General features: G+C 41.1%; 1 protein-coding gene across 1 annotated transcript in view; it reads right to left on the minus strand.

Moving 5' to 3' along the window:
• The window catches only part of Glb1l2 (galactosidase, beta 1-like 2), a 51,644-nt gene that overhangs the window by 6,545 nt on the left and 17,163 nt on the right, over nt 1–27,936 (minus strand). Inside the window, exons 5-11 of the mRNA XM_013009583.1 lie at nt 27,505–27,613; nt 17,983–18,075; nt 14,991–15,072; nt 9,196–9,266; nt 7,433–7,517; nt 1,382–1,519; nt 287–367 (exon numbers count right to left, since the gene is read on the minus strand). Of these exons, the coding sequence (XP_012865037.1) occupies nt 287–367; nt 1,382–1,519; nt 7,433–7,517; nt 9,196–9,266; nt 14,991–15,072; nt 17,983–18,075; nt 27,505–27,613 (659 nt within the window). The remainder of the gene's footprint in view (nt 1–286; nt 368–1,381; nt 1,520–7,432; nt 7,518–9,195; nt 9,267–14,990; nt 15,073–17,982; nt 18,076–27,504; nt 27,614–27,936) is intronic.

Here is a 27,936-nt window from a genome sequence, read left to right on the forward strand (position 1 = left end):
GGAAGGAAGGGTGAAGCTAGCAAGGTGCACAGTTTGATGACAATAGTCCTTCAGACTTTCCTTCTTTAGGAAATTCTTTTCTGGAAGGGGGGTGATGCAGGTTATGGAGCCAGGGGCCCTGCACCTTCTAGACAAGCACTCTATCACTGAGCCACAAAACCCCAGCAGTCTAGGACATTCTTGAACAGGGATCAGCTTCAGTTCAGGTGAGATAGAAGGGAAAACTAAGGTCCCAGAGTAAAATCAAGGGCCCAAATAGGTGCCTGGGCCCACTGTTTTTTGGTACCTGAGAAGGAGCCGAAGAAATCTCGAAGCTTGGAGTACTTTGCAGTGTAATCTCCGGCCTCCGTCAACACAGCATCGTAGTCTGCAAGACACCCATGGCCCTGTCAGGGTCATTCCTGTCCCTACAATAGTGCATGGGACAGCAAAAGGGGAGGAGGAGCTGAGGGAAGGTAGAAAATGCCTCAGCCCAGCAACTTTGAAGGCAAGCACATTTAGTATGAATCATTCTGTCAAAAGATTCTAAACTAAATACTAGAAAAGAATATAAGCCAGGCTGGTGGCTCACACCTATAATCCTAGCTACTGAGATCTAAAGATCTTGGTTTGAAGCCATCCCAGGCAGGAAACTCCATGAGACTCTTATCTCCAATAAACTACTCAGAAAAAGCTGGGAGGAGTGTTGTGGCTCAAGTGGTAGAGCCTTGAGTGAAAGAAGCTCAGGGACAGCACCCAGGCCCAGCAAAAAAGAAGAATATAAAAGCTGCCCATAACCACAGTAGCACACTAACTTCCTAGTGGTAAGTAGATACAATGAGAGTCCCCTATTCTTTGGAGATTCTCAGTCTAGGGGGAGTGGTGTGCCTCCCCTTCCTTGTTCCAGCTTCCTTCCTCCAAAGAGCTCTATCAGCAGAGTAGGAGGCTGGCTATCAGGCTGACACAAAGTGGCTGTAATCTCAGCTACTCTGGAAGTTCAAAGATGATTCAGACAAAGCCTGTACTTTTCCCAAGCACTTCATAGCCAAAACACTGAAGGTGCTAGAAGTTGTCCCTGAAGGACTCTGTTTAAAAGCCCTAGCCCTGATAGGGGTCATTGACTCAGGCCTGTAATCTTAGCTACTCAGGAAGCTGAGACCTGAAGACTGAGATTCAAAGCCAGCCCAAGAAGAAAAGTGCTCAAGATTCTATCTCCAGCTACTCAACAAAAACTAGACTGGAGGCATGGTGCAAGTAGGAGAGTACTGGCTGTGGAGAATAAAAAAGTGCACAAGGGTGCAAGGGCCTGATTTCAAGACCCAGTAAGAGTCCACCCTAAAAAGCACCCCAGCCCTGTTAATGCCAGAAGGATGAAGAAGGACTGATATGGAGGAATACTTGCCATAGCTGGTGACATCGGACTTATATTCATGAAAATGCATGGCTCCATTGATGAAGCCAAAATTGGTGCCTCCGTGGAACATGTAGAGGTTGATGGAGGAGCCGGCATCGATGATGGCAGACACTGTCTCTAAAACCTCTTCAGGATGAGGGAAGAGGAGAGGTGTGCATCAGGGGGAGGCAGACCCAAGGCAAGTCCTTGAGAATCTCTTTGGTTTTCTCACCTTCCCAACCCTCCTCAAGGTCTACTTTGTCACTCTGTCCTGCAGACTCCATTAAAATCCCAACTACAGCTGGACACCAGTAGCTCATGCCTTAGCTACTTCGGAAGCTGAGAGCTGAGGAACACAGTTCCAAGCCAGCCCAGGAAAGAAAGTCTTTGAGACTCTTACCTCCAATTAACTACCAGAAAACCGGAAGTGGCACTGTGGCTCAAAGTGGTAGAGTGCTAGCCCTGAGCACAAAGAACTCAGGGCTAGCACCCAGACCATGAGTTCAAGCCATAATCAACAATCAAAAACAAAAAAATCCTAACTACAGATTACAGAAAAAGAAAAGTGGCCTCCTGTTCTCACACTCCAGTCAAGTCTATTAACCACCAATAACCTGGACAACCTGCACCTGTGCCAACCACCCCTGCCAGCCGACATGGTGTCCAGTGGCTACCCTCACTGAAGAAAATGCCAAAAGATAAGAGATGTGTTTTTCCCAACTCCCCGTCCTCTCTTGACTAGGAAAAGAACCAATGAGGAGAAAAGAATATCAGAGGAGAAAATAGTTAACAAATTGTGTATTTTATTCATGTAAATACAAAATCACAAAATCTAACAATTACTTGTTAGATTGGAAAATACTAAAAATTAGTTTAAGCTGGGCATCAGTGGCTCATACCACCAGTAATCCTAGCTACTCAGGATGCTGAAATCTGAAGATCCTGGTTCAAAGCCAGCCCAGGCAGGAAAGTCAGTGAGACGCATATGTCCAAATAACCATCAAAAAGCCAGAACTGGAGCTGTGGCTCAAGTGGTAGAGCAGCCTTGAGCAATAAAGAGACAGTGCCCAGACTCTGAGCTCCAGACACCCAGGTTCTTACACACACATACACACACAAATATTCTGTTGAGTCTTCAGGAAATAAGTGTTCTCAATAATGGCAAGTAAAAATTGCTAGTCTTCCTGGAGATTAGTTTGGTCAATACCCACACAACACATATATGTGTGTGTGTGTGTGTGTGTGTGTGTGTGTGTGTGTGTGTGTGTGTGTGTGTGTGTGTGTGTGTGTGTGTGTGTGTGTGTGTTCAATTATTTATATATTGCATTGATGTAGCAATTTACCCCTTATCATAGGAAAATAACAGAACAGGTATGCAAAACTGGGTTTTCAAGGATACTCAATCAACTGGTAGTCACTTAAAACAAATCCTGGGAAACAGCCTAAGGGTTCATCAATGAGGGACTGAATCAATGAATGGTTGTAGGATCGGTCATCAGAACAATGGGATTCTTTGCATTCCATAAGATAGTAATGTAGGGGCTGGGAAGGTGGCTCAGTGGTAGAGCGCTTGCCTTGCATGCATGAGGCCCTGGGTTTGACTCCTCAGCACCACATAAGCAGGAAAAAAAAAGCCGGAAGTGGCACTGTGGCTCAAGTGGTAGAGTGTTAGCCTTGAGCTGAAGAGCTGAGGGACAGCGCCCAAGGCCCAGAGTTCAGGCCTACGACCTGATTTTAAAAAAAAAAAAAGACAGTAATGTAAAGTTAGGGTTCAGCCTGTGGAACACAGCAAAAGCTGTCCTGAGGGGCAAATTTATCATCCTTAGTACCCACATGAAGAAAACAGAGACAGACCAAGTAAATAATCTCATGTTGCAATTAAAACTGCTAGAAAAACTTGAAAAAATGGAACCTAAAGTTGCTAGATGGAGGCCAGATAACCAAATTAAGAGTGGAGATTAATGAGATAGAGAATAGGAAAATTATAAATAAAATTAATAAAAACAAAAGGCTGGTTTTTTGAAAAAATAAATAAAATTGATAGATAGATTAACTAAGAAAAGAAGAAAGGAAACCCAAATAACAAGAATAGGGAAGCCACAAGAAAAATCACAACAAATACCCAAGACATCCAAACAAAAAACAAAGGAGGAGGCAACAATGCTGGATAAGAAATGTACTCATTATCTTGTTCATGTAACTGTAACCCCTTTGTACAGTATTTTCACAATAAAAAACTTAATTTTTAAAAAGAACTGTTTACAAAACTTATACTCTCTAAAGAAAGAAAACCTAGCAGAAATGGATGATGCATTTTTAGAGAAATACAAGTTGCCCAAACTAATCAAAGAAAAAATAAATCAAATAAATAAGCCAATATCTTACAATGAGATACAGGAAGCAATCAGAATTCTTCCAACAAGGAAAAGCCCAGGACCAGATGGATTCACAATGGAAGTCTATAAGACCTTTAAAGAAGAACTAATACTTCTCAAGCTCTTCAGAGAAATAAAAAAAAGAAGGAGCTATCCCAAACTGATTCTACGATACTAATATCACACTCATCCCCAAAACAGGCAAAGACCCAACAAAAAAAAGAACTACAGACCAATCTCCTCGATGAACACAGATGCAAAGATCCTTAACAAAATTCTAACTAACAGAATCCAGAAACACATAAAAATAATCATACACTACAACCAAATAGTCTTCATCCCAGAGATGCAGGGGTGGTTTAACATAAATCAATAAATGTAACCTAACACAGCAACAGATCCAAGGTCAAGAACCACATGATTATCTCCATTGATGCAGAAAAGGCTTTTGATAAGATACAACATTCATTCATGTTAAAAGCTCTAGAGAAAATAGGAATGAAAGGAATATTCCTTAAAACAATAAAAGGCATATACGACAGACCAATAGCCAATATTATACTTAATGGGGGAAAACTACAACCAATTCTCCTAAAATCAGGAACAAGGCAAGGATGCCCACTGTCTCCACTCCTCTTCAATATAGTCCTGGAATCTTTAGCCAGAGCAATAAGGCAAGAAAAAGACATTAAAGGGATCCACATAGGGAAAGAAGAAGTTAAACTATCCCTTTTCATAGATGACATGATACTATACCTCCATGATCACAAAAACTCCATCCCCAAAGTCTTAGAACTTATAAACCACTTCGGCAAAGTAGCAGGATACAGAAATCAACCCACAAAAATCAGTCACATTCCTGTACCAACAATGTACAAGCAGAGAAGGAAATAAAAGAAACAACCCCATTCACAATAACCCGCCAAAAAATGAAATATTTAGGAATTAACCTAATAGATGTAAAAGATATAAAAAACTATTTAATGAAAAACTATAAAAACTTAAAGAAAGAGATTACAGAGGACACCAGGAAATGGAAAGACCTTCCATGCTCTTGGATAAACAGACAATATAGTGAAAATGGCAATACTGTCAAAATTAATATACAAATTCAATGCTATTCCTATTAAAATCCCAATGACGTACATTTCTGAAATACTGAAAACAGTCCAAAAATTCATATGGAACAACAAAAGACCTAGAATAGCCAAAACAATTCTAGGCAAAAATGACAACATGGGAGGAATCTTGATGCCAGACTTCAAACTCTACTACAGACCCATAATAACAAAGATAGCCTGGTACTGGCACAAAAACAGATCCAAAGATCAATGGAATAGAATAGAAGATCCAGAAATAAAATCACATGCTTACAGTTGGCTGATATTTGACAAAGGAGCCAAAGCCATACAGTGGAAGAAGCACAGCCTCTTCAACTACTGGTGCTGGGAAAACTGGGCAGCCACATGTAGAAAACTAAAAGTGGACCCCAGCCTGTCACCATGCACTAACATCAACTCAAAATGGATTAAAGACCTTAACATCAAATCTGAATCTCTGAAACTACTGCAGGACAGAGTAGTAGAGACACTTGAACTTATAGGCACAGGCAGGAACTTCCTGAACAGAGTCCCAGGGTCACAATAAATTGGAGAGGCTTGACAAATGGGACTACCTTAAAATAAAAAGTTTCTGCACAGCTAAAGTCATAGCAACCAAGCTAGAAAGACAACCAAATTAATTGGGGGAAAATATTTACCAGCAATATATCAGACAAGGGGTTAATATCCAGTATGTACAGGGAACTCAAGAAATTAATTCCTCCCAAACCCAACAAACCAATTACTAAATGGGCAAGGGAACTAAAGAGAGACTTAGCAGAAGAAGATATAAAAATGGCAAAGAAACACATGAGGAAATGTTCACCATCCCTGGTTGTGAAGGAAATGCAAATAAAGACAACCCTGAGATACCACCTTACCCCAGTCAGAATGGCCCATATCCTAAAGTCAGCCAATGATAAATGCTGGAGGGGATGCAGAGAAAGAGGAACCCCATTACACTGCTGGTGGGAATGCACACTTATACAACCACTTTGGAAAGCAGTTTGGAGGGTCCTCAGAAAACTAAATATTGACCTCCCCTATGACCCAGCCATACTACTCCTAGGCATCTATCCTGAACAACAGGAACCAGTATACAAGGACACATGCACCTCCATGTCCATTGCAGCACTGTTCACAATAGCCAAGATATGGAAACAACCCAGATGTCCCACCACAGATGAATGGATCCAAAAATTGTGGTATCTATACACAATGGAATATTATGCAGCCATCAGAAAGGACAAAATAATGGCATTTGCAGGGAAATGGATGGAGCTAGAAGAAATCATGTTGAGTGAGGTAAGCCAAGAGCAAAGAGACAAATGGCACATGGTCTCCCTGATAAGTGGATGTTAGATCCAAAACATAAGGTGATAGGACAAAGTTAACAAGACTTGAGAAACAAAGGACCTCCACTCACCTGGTTGAATCACTACTAAATAACCCCATGCTACTGATCACATATATGGTATATATGCACACACCAGAGGGAAACTAGGAGAAGGACACAGAACTAGAGAGAATCAGGAAAAAAAAACACAACAATGGGACCCATCAGCTGCACTGGACATTGATCAAAACGAACCAAGCAACTAAATGGCAGCAATAGGAGGGAGGAAACAAGGGAAATAGGAAATGGGAAAGAGGGAATAGCTCACCTATGCAAAAGGAAAGGAATGTACATATCACCCGATGTGGAAGAAATAACTATTGTCAAAACTCATAGAATTCATAATCTTTATAAACCACAATAGACAGTTTGCCCCATGAAAGTTAGAATGTGTTTGTGACTTCAACTAAGCATCACTATCCCATAATACTGTGAAATTTGTGAAATTATGTAATCACTGAATCACAATAAAGAAAGAGAAAGAGAGAGAGGGAGGGAGGGAAGGAAGGAGGGAGGAAGGAAGGAAGGAAGGAAGGAAGGAAGGAAGGAAGGAAGGAAGGAAAGAATTGTACAACTTGTGGGTGGGATGGGAGGGAAAAACTGGGAGACAGCAAGGGAAGGGATGACATTGTCCAAAAAGAAATGTGCTGTTTACCTGACTTATGTAATTGTAACCCTCTGTATATCACCTTTATAATAACAATTTTTAAATTAAAAAAGTTAGCGTTCAGTAGTACTGCAAGTGGTCCACATGTGCCAGTAATAACCCAGCATGTAACAGACAGCAGGATCTAGAGCTGTATTATTTCTAGTTCTATCTGCATATGCATATAGGTCTATAGCTAGAGATACCCAAGAACTGCCTTACTGTGTATATCAGAAATGTTTCTCCTAGGTTCTGACAGTCTTATTTTCCCTTTTGACTTTTCTGTATTTTCTGAATGTTTGCAATAATCTTACATAGTAATACATTTCTGTATTACAAAATATACAGAAACAATGTAGAAAAGTCCTGTGTTCACTGCAAATGTAAAGACAAATGACTGATAGCAATTGCTGACTGGTAGCACAAATGATCCAGAAGCCTTGCTACCTGAAGCTCCGTACACTAACCATCAAAGAATCTGACACTCTTTCTTCCCTCTCAGGTCAATATATATTTTGGAGGTAGGTGATGTAAGACACTCACCAGAGGAATCCAGGATATTGTGTGGGCCTCCCCATGAGTCGAACCACCCCGTCCAGTACTCTGTCACCATTTTGGGCTGAATACCCTGGTGTAAAGAACATGAAAGTCAGGCAAGCAGGCTGCCCAAATGGGGAAAAGGAATGCCCTTCCTGGAGGGGACCCCAGTCTCTCTGCTTCCCCCACCCCTTTTCTGGCCACACACCCCTTGCCTGAAGAGCCTTGGAAGTAGGGCACAGATGAGGTATTGGTGCCAAGCGTGCCCTCTAGACCTGCAGGTGAAGTTCAGAAGCAGCTACTAGAGTTGATACATAGACTGATGGCTTAACGTGGCTTCAATGGGTGTTTCCATGATGGATGTTACCATGAAGAAGATCATGTGATTTTGGTTTTTGGAGGTTGTAGGACTTGAACTCAGAACCTGGGTGCTGTCTCTGAGATTTTTTTTTGCTCAAGGCTAATACTCCACCACTTTAGCTACAGCTCCACTTCCGATTTTAGGGTGATTAACTGGAGATAAGAATCTCATGGACTTGCCTACCCAGGCTGGCTTCAAACCACAATCATCAGATCTCAGCCTCCTGAATAGCTAGGATTACAGGCATGAGCCACCAGCACCCAACTACAATTCAGTATTCTTTAGAAGTCCTTTCCTATATTGGCTAGGTTGCTCTCCAGTTCAAGCCAAGTTTTGCCTATCCTCTTCAGAAGAGTGTTCTGTCCAGGATGACCCCACATCTGAGAGGCACATCATAGATGCACACCCTTCAAGTTGCTGCTTCCCTCCATCCAGAAGCCTTAGGGGGTGGTAGAGCAGACCCACCTCAAGTTCTAGCAGAAGTAGAAGCTTACAAAATTGAACCAGAAAATTAGGATCTTAAAGCCCCATTATTCATGGTGTGGGCTGTATAGCTCCTGTCTGGGCATGGCTACTCCCCCAGGCTAGTGCTTCTATCCGCTCCAGTGCCAGGTGCTTTTCAAATGGTCACGTCATAGATCTATGAGTCAGGATTCCCATGATCCCTAGTTAACCAAAAAAAGACAGAAGCATAGAGAGGCTGGGTGGCTTGTGCGAGGCCACACTGACTGTGTATTCCATCATCTGGAATAGATGGCTGCCTGAATGGGCCATAGGTATGCCCCGGTGACCAGCTCAGCACCTCCACAGTCATCTGGTCATGGTTGATAGAACCAGTCCAACAGCTCTACTCTTGTTCTGGATACCAGAGGGATCATGCAACAGGTGAAGATGATCTAGGGGCTTTTGTACCCTTCAGGAAGCCAGGGTGAGAGGCAAAGTCCTCAGCTCTGCAGTCAGGCTATAGCTTGGTACCTATAACATCTGTTTCCTTGATAGCTCATATTAATCTCTACCTAACTTGGAGTGCACCAGGCCTCCTGTCTTGTAAATGACAAAAAAAAAGCCTTTCCATAACCAGAAAGGCCTTAGTGGTGAATGTCAGATATCTTCTAGTAAGAACAGGGAAGTTTCTCTTCTCCCTCCAGACTCTCAAGTTCATGGAGTTCTCAAATCAAGAGCTTCAAAAGAACCCCTATGTTAGAGGCAGCAAATCATATCCATAGTGCATCAACCAGTAAAGCAAAACTTCAGAGTGGTTTCAAAGCTTCTCTTCTTGCAAGCTGAAAGCCTGGGAGGACTCAGAGTCTGTCTCTCCTTTCAGAGGAACCCTGAGCACAGTGGCTTGGATGCAAGATCTCTGCACTCATGTGCTAAGAGTTCATAGCGTCCCCTGGTCCAGACTTACCTGCACGCTTAAGAGAAAGGTAGTCAGTAACTGCAGCTCGTTTTGTGACTGTAAGTTGATGGTGGCCAGCACTAAGAAGAGAAAGGAAAAGAGAGAGATAAAACAGCATCTTAAAGTCAGGAAGATTTTTTGAGTTATCTCAAATGTGCCACAATAAACCCAGCACAATAAAATCAGTCCTGACATTGTTTCCCACTTCCAATGAGAGGTTAGCTCTTTAACAGCTCTTTAACAACAGTAACGTTGTCCATCTCGAAAATCCCACCACTCAGCACAGATCTGGCAGAAGAGTCATATACTTAACATCTGTGGTAACTGGCTATAACTTTTACAGCCAGAAGATGCCCTCTGTTAACTGTTCTCTTGTATGCATCAGTCTACTTTTTACTTTGTATCCCAAGTAGCCCGTACCTGCTCATGATCTGAACAGAGACTCCTGTTTTATGTCATTATCTAGTATCATTATCTATTCCACCCCATAATTTGACCGCCGAAAACTTTTAAATATTTTATATGGTTTTCTATCAGATGTGTTAGGGTAAGTCATGGGCACAGATCTCTTGGCCTAGGCCAGCTGCTTAACTGGACTGCCAGGACCCTTGTATGCTTGCTGTCCACCACATACATGGGTCCAGGACTGATGACAGAGATTGAAGCAGCCACCCTGCAGAACCTCAGTCCCTAAGAGCAGTGGAGAAAAACAACCTCAGAGGGCCCAGAGTTCTAATAACAAGGCAGAGCAGGACTGAAAACTCAGGTTCCTTTGACATTGACCCCTTGTCCTGTGATGTCGCTGTCCTCCAGCAGTGCACCGGGTGAGGCCTGTCTGATATTAAGTAGGCAGAAATCTTTCAAGTCAATGGATGCACATGACTGAACATGGCTGAACATAAGCAGCTGTGCCCTGTCCTTCCTGACATCTAATCAAGAACAAGACAAGGGACAAACAGACAGACAGATGGTGGTAGGAACAGAAATACAAAGGAGACACTGGCAGAGGTAAAGCTCCAAGAAAACCTTGGGAAACAGATTTGCTGGCCTTGAAGAATAAAAGAAGTTTCTACCAGTCCCCAAGTCCAGCCCCACACAGGTAAAGACCTCCCACGCTGTCCCACATCCCTGTCAAGCCTCCTTCCCCACCAGCACCCATCTCCTGGCAGGCTCTATAGGCAATTAGAAAACTGTTCCTGAAGGGTATGGGTGTGGGAGGGAAGACTGAAGTAGAACGTTTCACAAGTTTCCTGAAAAGGAGGTTCCTGTAAATTCCTTACATGATTTCTACATACCTACAGAAAGATACCAAGGGCATTTTCTCTGGAAACATCTAATGCTATTTAAAGGTAGTATCTCTGCCGGTGGAGATACTGGAGGAAAACAAAGGAAGGGGTAACACTGTCCAATAGTAAGAAATGCATACATTATCTGAATTATGAAATGGTAATCCCTCTGTACAGCACCTCAATAAGAACAATAAAATGCTATCTATTTTTTAAAAATTATCAAAAATGTGCCTAAGGGTACACAGTAGGTGCTTAATGAATGGATTAGACATATTATCATCCACAAGCATTTGCTAAGAACCTACTACATTCCAGTCATCATCAGATTTAGTCTCCATCAGGAAGCAGAAAAGTACAAGACAATGACCCTGCTCTCACATGTGCAGAAAAGAGACTGAGCCAAATGCCCGTGAAAATGTTTACTTTCTTAAAAAGTATCTTAACTGAAACCCCTCTGTACATCACTTTGACAATAATTTTTTTTTAATTTTTAAGTATCTCCAGACACCAGTGTGCCAGTTCCCTCTTTAAAACAGCCAAGGCAGCCGGGCGCTGGTGACTCACACCTGTAATCCTAGCTACTCAGGAGGCTGAGATCTGAGGATCTCGGTTCAAAGCCAGCCCAGGCAGGAGAGACTGTAAGACTCCTATCTCCAATAAACCACCAGAAAACCGGAAGTGGCGCTGTAGCTCAAGTGGTAGAGCGCTAGCCTTGAGCTGAAGAGCTGAGGGACAGCGCCCAGGCCGAGTTCAAGCCCCACGACCGACAAAAATAAATAAATAAATAAATAAAACAGCCAAGGCAGCCATATCACCCCCCAGGGAAGGGATCCAATCCACATTCTCCCCACTCTCAGTGCTGAGTGGCAGCTCAGTGCTTCTGTTTAAGTTGCTCCCTTACAAGCCAGACAACTGACCACATCATCTTATCTGGAAGACGGGGCAGAACAGCTAAGGGGAAATCAGAACAAATAGAAGCAATGGGCAGAACAAAGAAAAATGCTTAAAAATAAAAAGTGAAGAGGGCAGGTGTGATGGAAAAAGCCTATAATCTCAGCTACATGGGAGACTCGGGTAAAGCAACTGCTGGCTGAGGCTAAACCAGACATAAAAAGTGCAAGACTCCCTCCAACAAATAACTAAAGTAAAAAAAAACTGGGTGCCAGTGGCTCATACCTGTAATCTTAGCTACCCAGGAGGCTGAGATCTGAGATCAAGGTTCAAAGCCAGGCCGGGCAAGAAAGTCCATGAGACTCTTATCTCCAATAAATCACCAGAAAACCAGAAGTGGTGCTGTAGCTCAATAGATAGAGCACTAGCCTTGAGCTGAAGAGCTGAGTGACAGCACCCAGACCCAGAGTTCAAGTCCCACGATCAACAAAAAAAAAGGGGGGGGGCTGAAGTGGTAGGTGCCTGTACAAAGCCCTACGTTCCATTTCCAGTACTTCCAAAATAAAAACCTATCCTGAGAGAAAGAAATGAAATGTATTTTAAGGAAAATATGATCCAGGGATTGGGGTTAGAAGATAAAAGCTGAGGAAGTCATCTAGAAAACGGAACTAAAAAGCAAAAAGAAGTGAAAAGTTGAAAAGGTTAAAGATACTAAGACTTAATATGAGAGTTGATGTACAAATAAGTCAACTGACCAAAGGACCAGGGAATTGTGGTAAAATGGTATGAGAAAAGCACAGAGTCCAAAGAAACATCTTACCACCCATGGAGAGAAGTGGGAGAGACTAGAATCTGCTTCACACCCAAGATCATCATTGTGAAATACCAAGATAAAAGGAAAATTATGAATTTGTTTAAATGGGGGAGAAGAAAGTAATCAGAAGCCAGAATGTCACTGAGCTTTGGACATGACCAGTGATGCTAGGAAATGAGAAAAACAACATCTTCAAAACTCCAGGAAGCTCAGGACCCAGCCTAGAAGGAAAGACATAGATCTCAACCTCAGGACAGAGGCTGCATGGCACTGCCAGTAGCTCAGAGAGGCATCCTCCAGACAGAGTGAAAGAACCTCACATGGAATCTAGCATGCACAGCTACTGAGAAATACAAATGTGTTGGTAAGATTTTTGTAAAAGTATTTGCAGAAAGAAAAAAAAAGAAGAAGAGAAAACAAAGAGCCAGGTACTGGGGGCACATACCTATAACCTAACGACTCAGGAAACTGAGATCTGGAGATATCAATTAGAAGCCAACCTAGACAGGAAAGTTCTGTGAGACTCTTATTTCCTATGACCCACCAAAAATCCAGAAATGGAGTTGTGGGTCAAGTGGTAGAGTGTCAGCATTGAATGAGAAAAGCTTAGGGATAGTGCCAAAGCCCTGAGTTCATGCCCAGCAATACCAGCACAAAAGGAAGAGAGGGAGGGATGGAGGGAGGGAGGGGAAACAATAGAGGAAGGAACAAGGATGTGGGTGAAGAGAGAATCAGCATGAACCAAAAATCAAAGCAGATAAAAGACTCACTGCAAATAAAAAGCAGGCTCACTGACTTGTGGGGACCCAACTCACTCATCTACTGACACCCAAAGCCAGAGACAGAATCTTAAATACATAAATGCAGAGTTCTATAAGCAGGCTATATAGAAACCGGGAAGGAAGTGCCAGAAGAAAAAGTTAGGGGCTGGGAAGTTAGCTCAGTGGTAGAGCGCTTGCCCTGCATGTCTGAGACCCTGGGTTCAATTCCTCAGCACCACATAAGCAAAAAGAAAAAAGCCGGAAGTGGCGCTGTGGCTCAAGTGGTAGAGCGCTAGCCTTGAGCTGAAGAGCTGAGGGACAGCGCCCAGGCCCAGAGTTCAGACCCGACCGGACCCAAAAAAAAAAAAAAAAAAGAAAAAGTTAGAGATGAAAGTGGCCATTTCTGGGGCATGGGATAAGGAGGCAGGTGATGTGTTTCTCCACACGTATTTTCCATTATTTTACTTTGGGCCCATGTGAGTACATGTCTTAATTAGTGTTTCTTTGTGTGTGTGTTTTTTTTTAATTAAAGGCATTATTCCAGGCAGCAGGTAGCACCAGGGTCACAAGAGGTGGGCCTGGGGGGACAAAGGGAAGGCATAGACAAAGCATCTCCCCAAGGTTTTTAATCAGCAATGTCTGAGACAATAAAACTACATGATCAAAAGAAGCCACCATCTCCAGAAGCCACAGCCTGCTCAGGACAAGACAGCAGACCGTCAGTACCAGTCACGGGGAGGCAGTGCCACCTTGTGGAAACATCAGGAATCACTATGCGAGGCAGGGACCAGCCCTTTGCTCATTCTACTGGGAACAAGAGCCTTCTCCTCCCCATTCACCTAACAGTCACTCACTCCCTGAGCCAACCACAAGCCTGGTGCTACTGGATGTGTGTGGAGATAAAAGTCCCTGTCTACAAGCAGGTCAGTCTTTGGGAGTAAATGCTAAAGAAACAAAAGAGCAGAGAATATGCTAGGCAGGGACCATCTTGGCAGGAGCCACAGAAGAGCTAGCTCTGCTGCAATTGACAGGAAGGTACTGCAACTTCAGACCTCTGTCCTTGGGGAGCTCAAAGCTTGCCAAGTCTGACAAGCAAACAAATGGCTTCAAAGCTTAGAAGGCAAAACAGGGCAGAGAAGAGCTGGAGAGCCTAGAGTGCAGGATGCAATTTTAGACAGGTGCTCAGAGAAAGCATCACTGTAAAGATGACCTGCAAGGACAGCCATATAGCTCTGTGCAATGAGTGCAAAGTTCCCCAGGCAGCAGTGCTCCGTAGATTTAGGAACAGCCAGGAATCCAGGGAGGGCAGGAGGGAGGGAGGGAGGGAGGCAAGGAGGGAAGGAGGGAGGTGTTAGAGGAATGCATGAGGAAAAAAAGATGCTAGTTAAATGATACTACAAAACACAAGGGCACCACAACAGCAACAGGGGTGGGGAGTATATTTCGGTTTGGTTGAATTTTCATTAGAAAGCTAATGATAAAAGGAACAATAGCTGTGTGCCAGGAGCACAGGGGCTGAAAGTGACCACAAGGTTTGGACTGTGTCATTGAAGGGAAATGGACCTGCAGTTTGCTGATAAGAGGAAGCCCAAAGCTGGGTAGCATCAGCAGAGAGCTGGCAGTGCCCTGCATGGTCAATAGGACAGGGAGCAGGAACAGCTGACCAACTGAGCTCTTTAGAAGCCCTTTTGTAATTCATTTGCTAAAAGAAGAAGGAGGAGGAGAAAGAAAGAAAGAAAGAAAGAAAGAAAGAAAGAAAGAAAGAAAGAAAGAAAGAAAGAAAGAAAGAAAGAAAGAAAGAAAAAAGAAAGAAAGGAAGGAAGGAAGGAAGGAAGGAAGGAAGGAAGGAGAGCGAGAAAGAAAGAGGAAGGAAGGAAGGAAGGGGTAATGGAGGGTGGCATAAGCCATCTGATCCATGCAGCCCAGAGCTCCTAGCCAGGTACCCTGCACATAGGAAATAACAGAGAGCAGGGAAACTCCTGCTTGTGTCTCAGGCCTGCCTGGCGGACATGCACAGTGGGGCCACCCACACAGCCTCCTGGTAGTTACCTCCCTGGACCACTCCCTTCATCAAGCCATCCTTGTTGTCTGAAGTGAAGAGCAGCTCTATGATACCACGGTTCTCCAAGGCCTGGGAGGTAAGGGGGGGGGGTGAGAATCAAAGAAAAGTTAAAGTCTGTCCTCATTTTTTCCAAGTTTTTACAACAGCATGCTCTGCAACTGGGGCAGCCTGAAGAACAAGAGGGAGAATCTAGCTAAAACATTTCTCTTGCACCTGGTCTGCAGCCACCCATCCTCAGCAAAGCTCGGTAAAGCTCTAGCTCTTTCCTCTTCAGCAGAGCACAGAGCTGATAAGCCAGTTATAGTTCCTAGCCAGGCCTACAACAGGCTGGCTCAGGAAGAAGCTGCCATATTGTCACCTGAAAAATACCTGCTGAGGTGGCTCAGTGGTAGAGCACTTGTCTTGCATGCACAAGGCCCTGGGTTCTATTCCTCAGCACCACATAAGCAGAAAAAGCCGGAAGTGGCACTGTGGCTTAAGTGGTAGAGCACTATAGCCTTGAGCTGGAGAGCTGAGGGACAGCACCCAGGCCCAGAGTTCAGGCCCCACAACTGACAAAAGAAAATACCTGCTGAGCTTCAGTGAGTGTATCAGGCATCCAAGACACCATCACAGCCTCCTGTCTACCCTACGCTGAGCCAGTGAGGGCTTGGTCTTGGGCAGGGCCATAACATGGTCTTGATGCACTGCCCGTGGCAGCAGTGCAGAAGTTCTCGGGAAGCGGCACACTTTCACACAATGTTATCACTCAGAATAACCACTGATAACTTCACAGCATCAACTATAGTGTTAAGCACTCAAAGATTCTCCTTATTTCATCTTCCCAATCCAGGTATTTCATTCCCCATAGATCACAGAAATAATAAGAGAGTTTGGGCAGAACTCAGAATCTGTCCACCTGCAAAGATGCCCCCTGAAGCTTTGAGCTTCTTAAGCTCAGGTATCCCTACAAAGGTGATTTCCCAAAAACTGTCCCTACAGATATTATGACAAGGTTGTTTATTTCAATTTAGTTCTTGTGGAAATAGGGGAGGCAGAGATCATCTGGTAGGTGCATACATGTGTCAAATCCCGAGTGCCAGTAAGGACAGAGCAGTCAATGCTGTAATTCTTGGGGATGACAGAGGTTAGAGAATGTACTCTCCTACAGAGGTGAGATCTTTATCAAAGCCCTGGACTGCTTCAATAGTCATTCACTGACATATAACATTTACTTAGGTTCCCACCATATTTGCATCTGCTTAACTTTTCACTCTGTGTGAGACAATTACTGTTTCCTGAGTGCCTGCCAAGCACAGTTAGGGGCTCTGTGTCTTATTTCACACTCCCTCCTAACAGTCTTTAAAAAGGCATTCTTGCCAGGCACTGGTGGTTCACACCTATAACCCTAGCTACTCAGAAGGCTGAGATCTGAGGATCTGGTTCAAAGCCAGCCCAGTCAGGAAAGTCTATGAGACCCTTATCTCTAATACATCACTCAGAAAACTGGAAGTGGCACTGTGGCTCAATTGGTAGAGTGCTCACCTTGAGCGGAAAAGGTGAGGGACAGTGCCCAGGCCCAGAGTTCAAGACCCACGACTGGCAAAAAAAAAAGAGGGGGCATTCTTTTCTCCATTCTGTACACTATGAAACAAAGGCTCAGAAAGGTGAGGGGACCTGCCCAAGGCCACTCAATGCTCTGCCCAAGGCCACTCAATGCTGATGGGGTCCACATTTTTGCTCCCTCCTGCCTTCAGGCAGTTCAGCAGGGGTGCTCCCAGAAGCTTCAGGATGGCAGGGCTGATTGCTGGATACGAAAGAAGTATGGCAGAGAAGATGTTCCCCAAGGAGCTATTCTCTTCATCTGCTGCTTGAGTCCTCCACTACAGCTGCATCATTAAGTAAACAACCTCTGAAGAGCCCTAGGGCCCCAGAAATAATCTGCAGTGGGAACTAGGCATAGCAGGAGAAACCCACAAATCCTAAGCCTACAGTTAAGTTTTTCTAGGTACAGTCAAGGATGAAGAGGAAGCTAGATATGAGTGCTATCCAGGCTACTTGCCTCTTTCCAGCGTGAGGAATGCCTCCCTGCCCAGACACAGCCTGTACTCTCCCCTGAGAGCTTTCTACAGGTCAGAAGGAGGCAGGGCCAGCAGGCAGCCAATCAGAGTGCTTGAGTCTGGTCTGCAATCTACAAGAATGGAAGTAACCTCCAATGGAAAAGAAGTCTGTGTGTGACAGCAGGAGGTGATTCCCTGGCCATCAAGGGCCAAAGACAACTAATGGATTGAATGAGAAAGATTCACAGCAGCATTTTAATATTCCTTAATTCACACCATGGCCAAACCAAATAATAATTCTATCAAAGTCATTTATTTGCACCTACTATATACTTGCGACAGTACTGAGGGCCACATGACCTCCCACAATATAATTCAGAAAAGCAGATACTCTTTTTAGTTCCATTTTTTGTAGAGGACAAGAAAAGAGGCTTAGGGAAAATAATCAAGGCATCTGTTTAAAGTCTTAAGCTGTCAAGTGAAAGAAAGCACATGTGAATGTTAAACTTGGTTGTGTCAGTCTAGCCCTGCTGCCCTCTGATGTACCATGTATTAGATCAGTAGTTCTTAAGCTTGGGCACACATTGCAATTAGAGCTCTGAGTACTGGCTCAGAGATTCTCACAATCACTGTAGTCACTGGCGGGAGCATAGGATGCTGTGCAGCCACTTTGGGAATCATGAGAGGAGGAAGACTTTTTAAGACAGCTTCATCCACTCCTTTATTCTCAGCCCTTACTACACCCCAGATTAAACTCAGTTCCTAAGTGGTAAATAAGAGGCAAACCTATGAGAATAACATGATGGAGAAAAACTTGTAACAATGGAGAAAAACTAATTAAAAAATAATGTTAGGAAACATGCCATAGAAAGTATTATAAGCTGTGACATGTGGGTCTAAGAGGAAGGAATGTGAAGTAGTGGGCTGGGCTCACACTCACCTTCTTGATGTAAGGCATGTAGGCAGGGTCTTTGTTATAAGAACCATATTCATTCTCCACTTGCACAGCAATGATGGGTCCTCCGTGCTTGTACTGAGGAAGATATGAACAATCAGAAGTTGAGTTAGTAGTGGGCAACATGCGGTCTAAATTTATCTCAGTTAGTGACATCATATGGTCACAAATTACTAGCACCATATCTCACATGAAAAGCAGAGTCTCAAAAGGTTTCAGAGCAACATCATCAAGATAGTGGAGCAGGGTGCATCAGACCTGTGCCTCCCATAGAAACATCATATGAACAAACCTCAGACTGAAGAGTTAACTTTATGGAAACTTGAGAAACAAGCCAAAGATCTAATCACACCACAGACCACCCAATCCAGAAACCACCATATGTGAGATAGTAGGGAGTTCTGTGATGTTTTTACTCCTTTGCTCTCAATTCTCATCAGTGTGGCACAATAAGGTTGGGAGAAAGTGTCTCAGATTCCCAGGATGGAAGATGCAAAATGCAACCAGTAGACTGGTTTCTGTCTCATCTGACTTGTAGCTCAGATAAGAAACAACAGGAGACTTGAGGCAGAAGGCAGTATCAGATGCTACAGTATGTGAAAAATGCAGAAAACTACAAACTTGTGAATGCCTGGGAAAAGGAATTATGGACCAAAGAATATGACAAAATGGCCAGTAAGAAGTAGTCCTGAGACAAGCCATAGGACAGGGAGGGAAGCACACACATAGGTGCATGTAATTTAAATGCCTAGAGAGTATCTGAGATATTACATCTTTACCCTGGTATGATCTCCAGGTTCAGAAGCTCATTAATTAGTGAAGTCTTTCCTGCCAGTCTGCAAAGACTGAGGGAGATCATTGTGTTCTCAAATGTCCAAAATTCAGCAAAAACAAAACATTCAAAAAATAGGCAAATATGGCTTATTGAAATCTCCAGAAATGTTTAAACACACATACAAATACACTTCACCCTTAAATAAACCAAGACTTCACAACAATTGTCCAAAGTTCAAGGAGCTGGAGAAAAAGCAAAGAGCCAGACCAAAAATGAAAAAGATACATGAACAAAATGAGGTTATAAGCAAAGGGAAACTAATTTTTAATAAAATGGGAAGTCTGGGGCTGAAAAGTTGAATATCTAAAGAAAAAATGTATTAGAAAAATTTAACAGCAGATTCATACAGCCAGAATGAAGAATAAGTGAACTTGAAAACACATCATTTGAAATTATCTAGCCAGAGGAGATAAAAGAAAAATCAATGAACCCAAAATTCATCGAACCCAAGGTGCTTATACACAATTAATCAGACCAATATACTCATTCTGGGGATTCCCAAAAGAGATCAAAGATGTAGAGAGATTATTGGGTAATGGCTAATCTGGTGTACACTCTTGTAATCCTAGCACTTGAGAGGCTGATGCAGGAGGACTGCTAGTTCAAGGCCCAGACTATATAGCAAGACTATCTAAAAATAAAATTAAAAAAGTAAAATAGGTGTCAGTGGCTCACACCTATAATCCTAACTATTCAGGAGGATGAGATCTCAAAGCCAGCCCAGACAGGAAAGACTGTGAGACTCTTATCTCCACTAAACTACCAAAAAAAAGCCAGAAGTAGAACTGGGGCTCAAGTGGTAGAGTGATACTGAACCCAGGCCCTGAGTTCAAGCCCCAAGACAGACACACACACACACAAAGTAAAATAATGGCTGAAAGTATTTCCAATTTGGGAAAAGACATCAATATTCAAAATTCCGAAGCTCAAAAAACTCCACATATAATATTCTAGACAGCTACAGAGAAACATGTTATATACTCAAACTGTTAAAATACAAAGAAATACTTAAAAGTAGAAGTGCCTTCTCATTTACCCAGACGATCACAAACAAGGCTATACTAAAGCTACCAGCACAACTATGTTTATCACAGCATTATTTACCATAGCTAAGATATGGATCCAACCCAGATGCCCCTCAGTAGATGAATGGATCTAGAAACTGTGATATATACATATATATATATGTATATATATATATATATGTGTGTGTGTGTGTTTGTGTGTGTGTGTGTATGACATACACACACGCACACACACACACACACACAATGGAATTCTATGCTTCCATCAGAAAGAATGGCATCACCCCATTTGTTAAGAAATGCAAAGACTTGGAAAAAATATAATTTTTAATTTTTTAAGTGAAGTAAGCCAGGCCCAAAGAAACATAGGTCCAATGGTTTCCATTATCTACAATAACTAGTATATGTCTAGGACAAGCAGAAAAGGTCAAAAGTTATGTACATATGACCATATGTACATATAAGATGATGTTAAGTGAAATTAACCCCAATACAGGGGTTCTTTACTTTCTTGCTATTGTTTTTAACATATTTGTAATGTACTATGTAATTTTTTTTGTTTCTTTGCTATGTTCCTCCCCCACGGTATAACCCCTGTTTTCACTGTACTTGATTCCGGTGCCCTGCATCTTGTATATACACTTTTCTAATTTGGGGAGGGGAAGGGAAAAAACAAAATGCTTAAATAGGGATACAGGTTGACTCGTAACAATAAGATGTACAAGACACTATGTTGAAAACGAACTTTACAACTTGTGGGGGGAAGGGAGGGAGGAGTTGTGGAGGTGGGAGGGAAGGGCTGGTAGGGGAAAGATGAAGCAGGAAGAAACAATGCTCAATAGGAAATGTGCTCATTACCTTTCTCATGTAACTGTAACCTCTCTGTACACTATTTTTACAATTAAAAAACATTTTTAAAAAAAGGAAAAAGTACCTTCTCCTATAGGAAGGATCTTTGCAGCCTGAAGAAGGCAAGGAAACAATATATGAAGAGTACTGAAGAAAAAAAAGTCAACTGAGAATTCTGTATCTAACAAAACTGTCATTCAAAACTTACAAAGAAATTAAGACATTCCCAAAGAAAAGCAAAGGCAATTTATTACCACTGAACTTGCTCTGCAATTGTATTTCAAGCCGAAATAAAAGGATGATAGATAGTAACCTGAAGCCATATAAAATACTGTTCTCCAGTGAAGACAAATTGTGGGGGAGGGGGGAGGCTGCGAAGGGATGTGAAGGGTAAACAAAAGGAGGAGGCTGCAATGCTTGGTAAGAAATGTATGCATTATCCTGCCCATGTAATTGTAACCCCTCTGTACAGTATCTTCACAAATAAAATAAAAGAAAAGAAAAAATATACAAAACAGTATTATTAATAGTTTAGTTTACAATGACACTTATTACTGTAATATTTTAAAGACATAAAAGAATCTGGTACATTATATACAAAGGTGTAATTTGACACCAATAAAGTGGGGAACCAAACTAAAAGGGAAGATTTTGTTTAGTTTTGTTTTGTTTATGTGCCAGAACTTGGGCTCAGACTAGGTCTTCACACTCTCACTTAGCTTTTTGCTCAAAGCTCACACTCTAATACTTGAGCCACAGCTCTACCTCCAGTGTTTTGCTCATTAACTGGAGCTAAGAATCTCTAGGATTTGTCTGTCTGGGCTGACTCAGAACCACAATCTTCAGATCTCAGCCTTCTGAATAGCTCAAATTACAGGTGTGAGCCACTGGCACCTGGTTTAGGAGTAGAGTTTTGTATGCAATAAACATCAATTTTATGTTGATTTAAGACAGGGTGTCACAACTTTAGAACATTTTATTTATTATCATTGGAATCATAATAATACATAAAATTAAATTTTAAAATTACCATAAAAGTGTCACTATAAAAAATAATCAACTAGATATATAGGAAGTTCGTAATGGTCAAAATATGAGAGAAAAAGCTGAAAGATATAGAAAATAAACACAATGAGAAGCATGTTCCTTATCAGTAATTACTTTCAATGTAAATGAAGTCGACTCCTCAATCAAAAGACATACATTAGCAGAATGGGAAAAAAGGAAAATAATATCCAACTAGATGAAGTCTATAGAACGCTCTTGGCAGAGCCAAAAATATTTACATACACATAGACTGAAAGTGACAAGACAGAAAAATATTCAACACAATTAATAACCAGAAGAGAGTTGAAGTAACCTTACTAATAGCAAACAAAATAGAATGTAGGTCAAAAACTTTTACAAGAAATAAGGATATTATATAATATATATAACATTATATGTATAAATCATGTATATAATATATAATGAAAAATATAAATATAAACATACAAAATATATAATGTAAACTATTATGAAATTATATAATTACATATTTGTATGTATCTAATAGATTATAAACTATGTATTATGTTATATAATTGTATATTATAATTAATTCCATATTATGTTATAATTATATCTTATACTTACATAATTATATACTATAATTTTATGCTATACATTACGTATATATTTTATTATACATAATTATAAAAGAGTCAATTCACCAAAAATATATAACAATTTTAAATATAGATGTACCAAACATTAGGGCTCCAATCTATGTGAACCAAGCACTAATAGGACTGAAGCTCTACAATAATAGCAGCAGACTCAGCATTTCACTATTAATAATGGAAGAACAAGCCAACATAAAATCAATAAAAAGAAAGACGATTTAGACAACACTACAGACCAGTTGACTCTAAAAGCTATATATATATATATAAAACACTACACCCAATCCAGCCTGTGGCTCATGCCTATAATCCTAGCTACCCTGGAGGCTGAGATCTGAGGATTGCAGTTCAAAGCCAGCCCAGCAGGAAAGTCCATGAGACTCTTATCTCCAATTAACCACCAGAAAACCAGAAGTAGCTGAAGTGGTAGAACTCAAGTGGTATCTTGAGCTGAAGAGCTCAGGGACAGCTCCCAGGCCCAGAGTTCAAGCCCCACAAAAAAAAAAAAAAATTACAGGCTAGGAAGTTGGCTCAGTGGTAGAGTGCTTGTCTCCCAAGCATGTGGCCCTGGATTCAATTCCTCAGCACCACATAAGCAGGAAAAAAACTGAAGTGGTGCTGTGGCTCAAGTGGTAGAGCACTAGCCTTGAGCTGAAGAGATGAGGGACAGCATCCAGGCCCAGAGTTCAGGCCCCACGACTGTAAAAACAAAAACAAAAACTACACCCTTGAGAGCACAATACACATTTTTTTTCTGGGCACATGGAACATTCTCCAATATTAGGCCACAAAATAAATTATAAAATTTTATAAGACCAAAATCATACAAAAATACCTTTCCAGTAACAATGGAATGAAGTAGGAACCATTAAACAACAAAAGAAAATGGGACAAACCACAAAAACATAGAAATTTAAACAACAATCTCTTAATCTACAGCTCATGAAGAAATCACAAAGGAATTAGAAAATAAGAATGAGACAAATAAGAATAAAAACAAACTATGAGATACCATTAAAGTGCTAAGAAAATGCTTGTCACTGTATTTGATTTTGGTGTCCTGCATCTTGTTTAGACATTTTTCTAATTTGAGGAAAAGAAGAAAAATAACAAAATGCTGAAATAAGGTTACAGGATGATCCACTGTAACAATGAGATGTACAAGACACTATGTTGAAAATGAACTTTACAACTTTGCAGGGGGTGGGGGGAGGAGTTGGGGAGGTGGTGTGGAAAGGGATGGTAGGGGAAAAACAAAGGAGGGGGTAACAAGGCTCCATAGGAAATGGACTCATTACCTTGCTCATGTAACTGTAACCCCTCTGTATAGTATCTTTACAATAAAAATATTTTAAAAAGAAGTGTAAACACTTTTAAAAGAGCAGGTCTCAAATCAACAACCTAACTTTATACCTTCAAAAACTAGAAAAAGGAAAAAACTAAATTAACGTTACAGAAGGAATTAGAACAGAGATTTATTTTAAGAACAAATTAAGAATATTTGACAAATCTAAGATCTGAGTCTTTGAAAAGAACTACAAAAATGACAAAAAAAACCTTTAGCTAACCTGACTACTGAAATCAAGAGGAGAAGACAGGGAAAATGCAGACAAGAATACAGTGTATATCCTACAAAATTAAGAAGAGTGAGAATGAGGGAAAGGGTAACAAGTTCAACAAGAAATGTACTCATTACCTTATATATGTAACTGTAACCCCTCTGTACATCACCTAGACAATAAAATTAAATTTAAACAAGAGGACGAGTGAGGGAAGGGGTAGGTAGGGGAGTGATGGTTGAGAATGTTCAAAAGAGTGACATTGATGGAGACACACTGTATTCATCAACTGCTTTGTTAAATGGCAATTCCTTTGTACACCTACTTAAAGATAACTTTAAAAAAATAAACTAGAGAGAAAACCTAACTAACCAATACCAAACAGGAAGAAATTACTGCTGGTTTTACAGACATAATAAGGTTTATGAGTTTGAATAACTTATACAAACAAATTGAATAACCATAGACAAAACAGATTAATTCCTAGAAATATGATGTACCAAGACTTAAGTCATGAAGAAAAAGAAATCTAATAGACCTAAAACTAATAAAAAGGCTGAATCAGTCATCAAAAATCTCCAAAGAGAAACTCAGCACCAGATGTTTCATGAATAAATTTTGCCATATACATGCATATTTTTAAAACAAGGTCTCACTACATATGTAGTTCAGACTGCCTTCAATCCTCCTCCTTCAGCCTCCCAAATGCTGGAATTGCTGATATACATAATCATATCTGCTTCTCAATCAATTACTTAAAGAAGAACTAACTCTGATTCTTCTTAAATTCTCCTACAAGTGAAGAAAAACATTTCTTTTCTTATTCTTTACCAAACCAGGAAAAGAGGAAAAAAAGAACTACAAAAAAATAAAACTAGAGACAAATTATCTATGATGAATACTGATGCAAAAATCCTCAACAAAATACTAGAAATTTGAATTTGACAATATTTGCAAAGGATTATACACCTTGAATAAATGGGATTCCTAGAATGCAAGGTTGGTTCTATATTCAAAAAAAATCAATGTGATAAACTGCATTTTTTAATTAAGGGGAAAAGGTATGATTTCAATTGATAAAGAAAAGACAAAGGGTAGCTCAAGTTTTCTGCATCAGTTGACTGATATACAAGAATCCACTCTACTTCTATAGACTACTAATAAACAATTCCAAAAGGAATAAAATAAAAATAAATTTAATCAAGAAAATGAAATGGCTAGACACTGGAAATGACAAAATGATGTTAAAAGAAAGTAAAGAAGATACCAATAAAGTTAAGACATCTGGTGTTTATGGATTTGGAAGATTCAATGTTGTCAATACTACCCAACCTAACTTTACAGAGTCAATGGAATTTCTATAAACATTTCTTCAAAGATAATAAACAGCCATAAGCACAGAAAAAGATGTCCAATTCCACAACTCATGCCTAGAGAAATACAAATCAAAAACACAAAGGGATGCCACTTTATATCCATTCAGATGGTTCTTACCAAATGAACAGAAAATAGCAAGCATCAGCAAAGATATGGAGAAATGGAAACTCGCGTATATTGCTGAGGAGAATACAAATGGTGCAACTTCTATACAAAATAGTATAACCATTACTCAGGAAAAAAATACACACACCTACATATAGATGCACACACACACACACACACACACACACACACACATATAACTTTTATAATTTGTTCCTGCAATTTCAGCTCTATTTGTAAACCCAGAAGTGAAGTAGGGATTCAAACAGGTATTTATACACCACATCTCTAACAGATTATTCACAGGCACCAAATGCAGAAACAATCCAAAGGTCCATCAGTGGAGCAGTGAATAAACAGAAAGTAGTGCATACATATACCAGAATATTAGTCAGCCTAAAAAGAAAAGAAATTCAAGCCAGGCGCTCACATCTGGCTCATATGTCTGGCTCATTCTTACTCAGGATGCTGAGATCTGAGGATTGTGGTTCAAAACTCTTATCTCCAATTACCTAACAAAAACAGCCAGAAGTGGAGCTGTGGCTCAAGTGATATACCCTGAGCAAAAAGAAGCTGAGGTACAGTGCCCAAGCCCTCAGTTCAAACCCCCGGCCTATCACCAAAAAGAAAAGAAAATTCTAACACATGCTGCACCATGGATGAACCTTAAAAACATTGTGCCGGGCTGAGAAGGTGGCTCAGCGGTAGAGCACTTGCCTTGCGTGCATGAGGCCCTGGGTTCAATTCCTCAGCACCACATAAGCAAAAAGAAAAAAACCGGAAGTGGCGCTGTAGCTCAAGTGGTAGAGTGCTCGCTTTGAGCTGAAGAGCTGAGGGACAGCGCCCAGGCCCAGAGTTCAAGCCCCATGACCCACAAAGAAAAAAAAAAAAGAGTCTCATGGACTTTCCTGCTGGGCTGGCTTCAAACTCTGATTCTCAGAACCTAACCTGAGTACTTAGGATTACAGGCATGAGCCACTGGCACCTGGCTATGAGAAGTTTGGTACTAGAGTAGTTCTGTACTGATAGCTTGCTTCTTTAATAATTAGATCTGCCAATTTTAGAAAATAAAGGCACCCAGTTACATTTAAATTTATAATGAATAATTTTTAGTGTAAGTAGGGCTAATATAATATTTGGAGTACAGTTATAACTAAAAGTTATTCCCCACTTATCTGAAATTCAAATTTAACTGGCTATCCTTTGTTTTATCTGGCAGTAGTTCACTTTGGTTTATGTGTGCTATGAGGGTTCCAAACAATTAACTCAAGAGCAATTTTTCATTGATGTACAATTTTTATTGATGTGCTAATTTTTACATAAGTAACTAGATTAATTATTCTAATTCCTGCTTTTGTTGCTTCCAATTATTACATAACATACTGAGATACTTTCTCCCATTTATTTTAACATTCATTTGGGGTTGGTTTTGGTTTCATTTTGTTTTGTTTTTTGTGTTTTTTTTGGTGGGGGGTGAGTTTTGGTTCTGGTGCTGGGGCTTGAACTAGGGATCAGAGCACTCCTCCTTAGCATTTTCACTCAAGGCTGGAACTCTATTACTTGAGCCATATCTGCACTTCTATATTTTCACAGACTTTTCTGCTTGGGCTGGCTTTGAACCCATCAGATTGCAGCAAATGGGTATTATGCAGCATCTATTAGTCACAGAGAGAAGTACCTTAAAAATCATTACAAAGCTTCTATTGTCCTCTCCGTGGCCTGTTGGTCTATGCTCTGCTCTGCGCAGAATCAAACCACTAAACTACTGAGACAGTGGTAAATGAATGTTTTCAGTTATCAAGATTCCTATCCACTTATCTCCAGTGGGAGCTCTGGGACCACATGGAGCAATGTGAGTGCGCTATCTGCCCTTTTAGCACTGGCTGAGATCACACTGAAATGCATAGCTCTTTGAAGCAGCAACTGCTATAAGCTTGCCCAATTCTAACTCTAAATCTCAGGCAGTAAGGAAGAGTATATTCCCGTGTTGAAAAGAACTACATGGCTCTTATCTGAGCGTTAACCTAGGCAAGGTTAGGATACCTTCTACCTAGAAGAAGACAAATGAAGATCAAAAAGTCCTTTGCTGTTACCTGGAGTGGGACTACCCTGGACATCAGGTGATCAAAGTAGAGGTCTACTGCTTCTGTGAAGCCCTTGTAAGTTGTTCTCAGCTTCATGCTAGGATCTTGGAGTAGCCAGCTTGAAGATAAAAGGAAGAAAGGGGGGCATTAGCATCCGGGTCTTTGGGTTGACCTCAGGCCAGGTAACAGCACATGGAGAAGGAAGCAACTTCATAAAATTGTAGCATGAGACTGGAGACCAGTCCCAAGTCCAGAAACAAGGCAACTGATTCGGAAATGAGAATGCCACAGTGCCAGCCCACAATGTCTGTTTCCTAACCCACAGAATTCAGCCCTAGCAAGTCCATTACCAGCTTCCTGGCTACAGGCTCTATTACTGTCAGGCAGTGGGAAACGCTTTGCCCTGGACTCAAGGCCCATTTCTCACTCATTTATAATGTA

This window comes from Dipodomys ordii, unplaced genomic scaffold, assembly GCF_000151885.1.
Source record: "Dipodomys ordii isolate 6190 unplaced genomic scaffold, Dord_2.0 Scaffold10, whole genome shotgun sequence".
In the NCBI taxonomy this organism is placed as follows: domain Eukaryota; kingdom Metazoa; phylum Chordata; class Mammalia; order Rodentia; family Heteromyidae; genus Dipodomys; species Dipodomys ordii.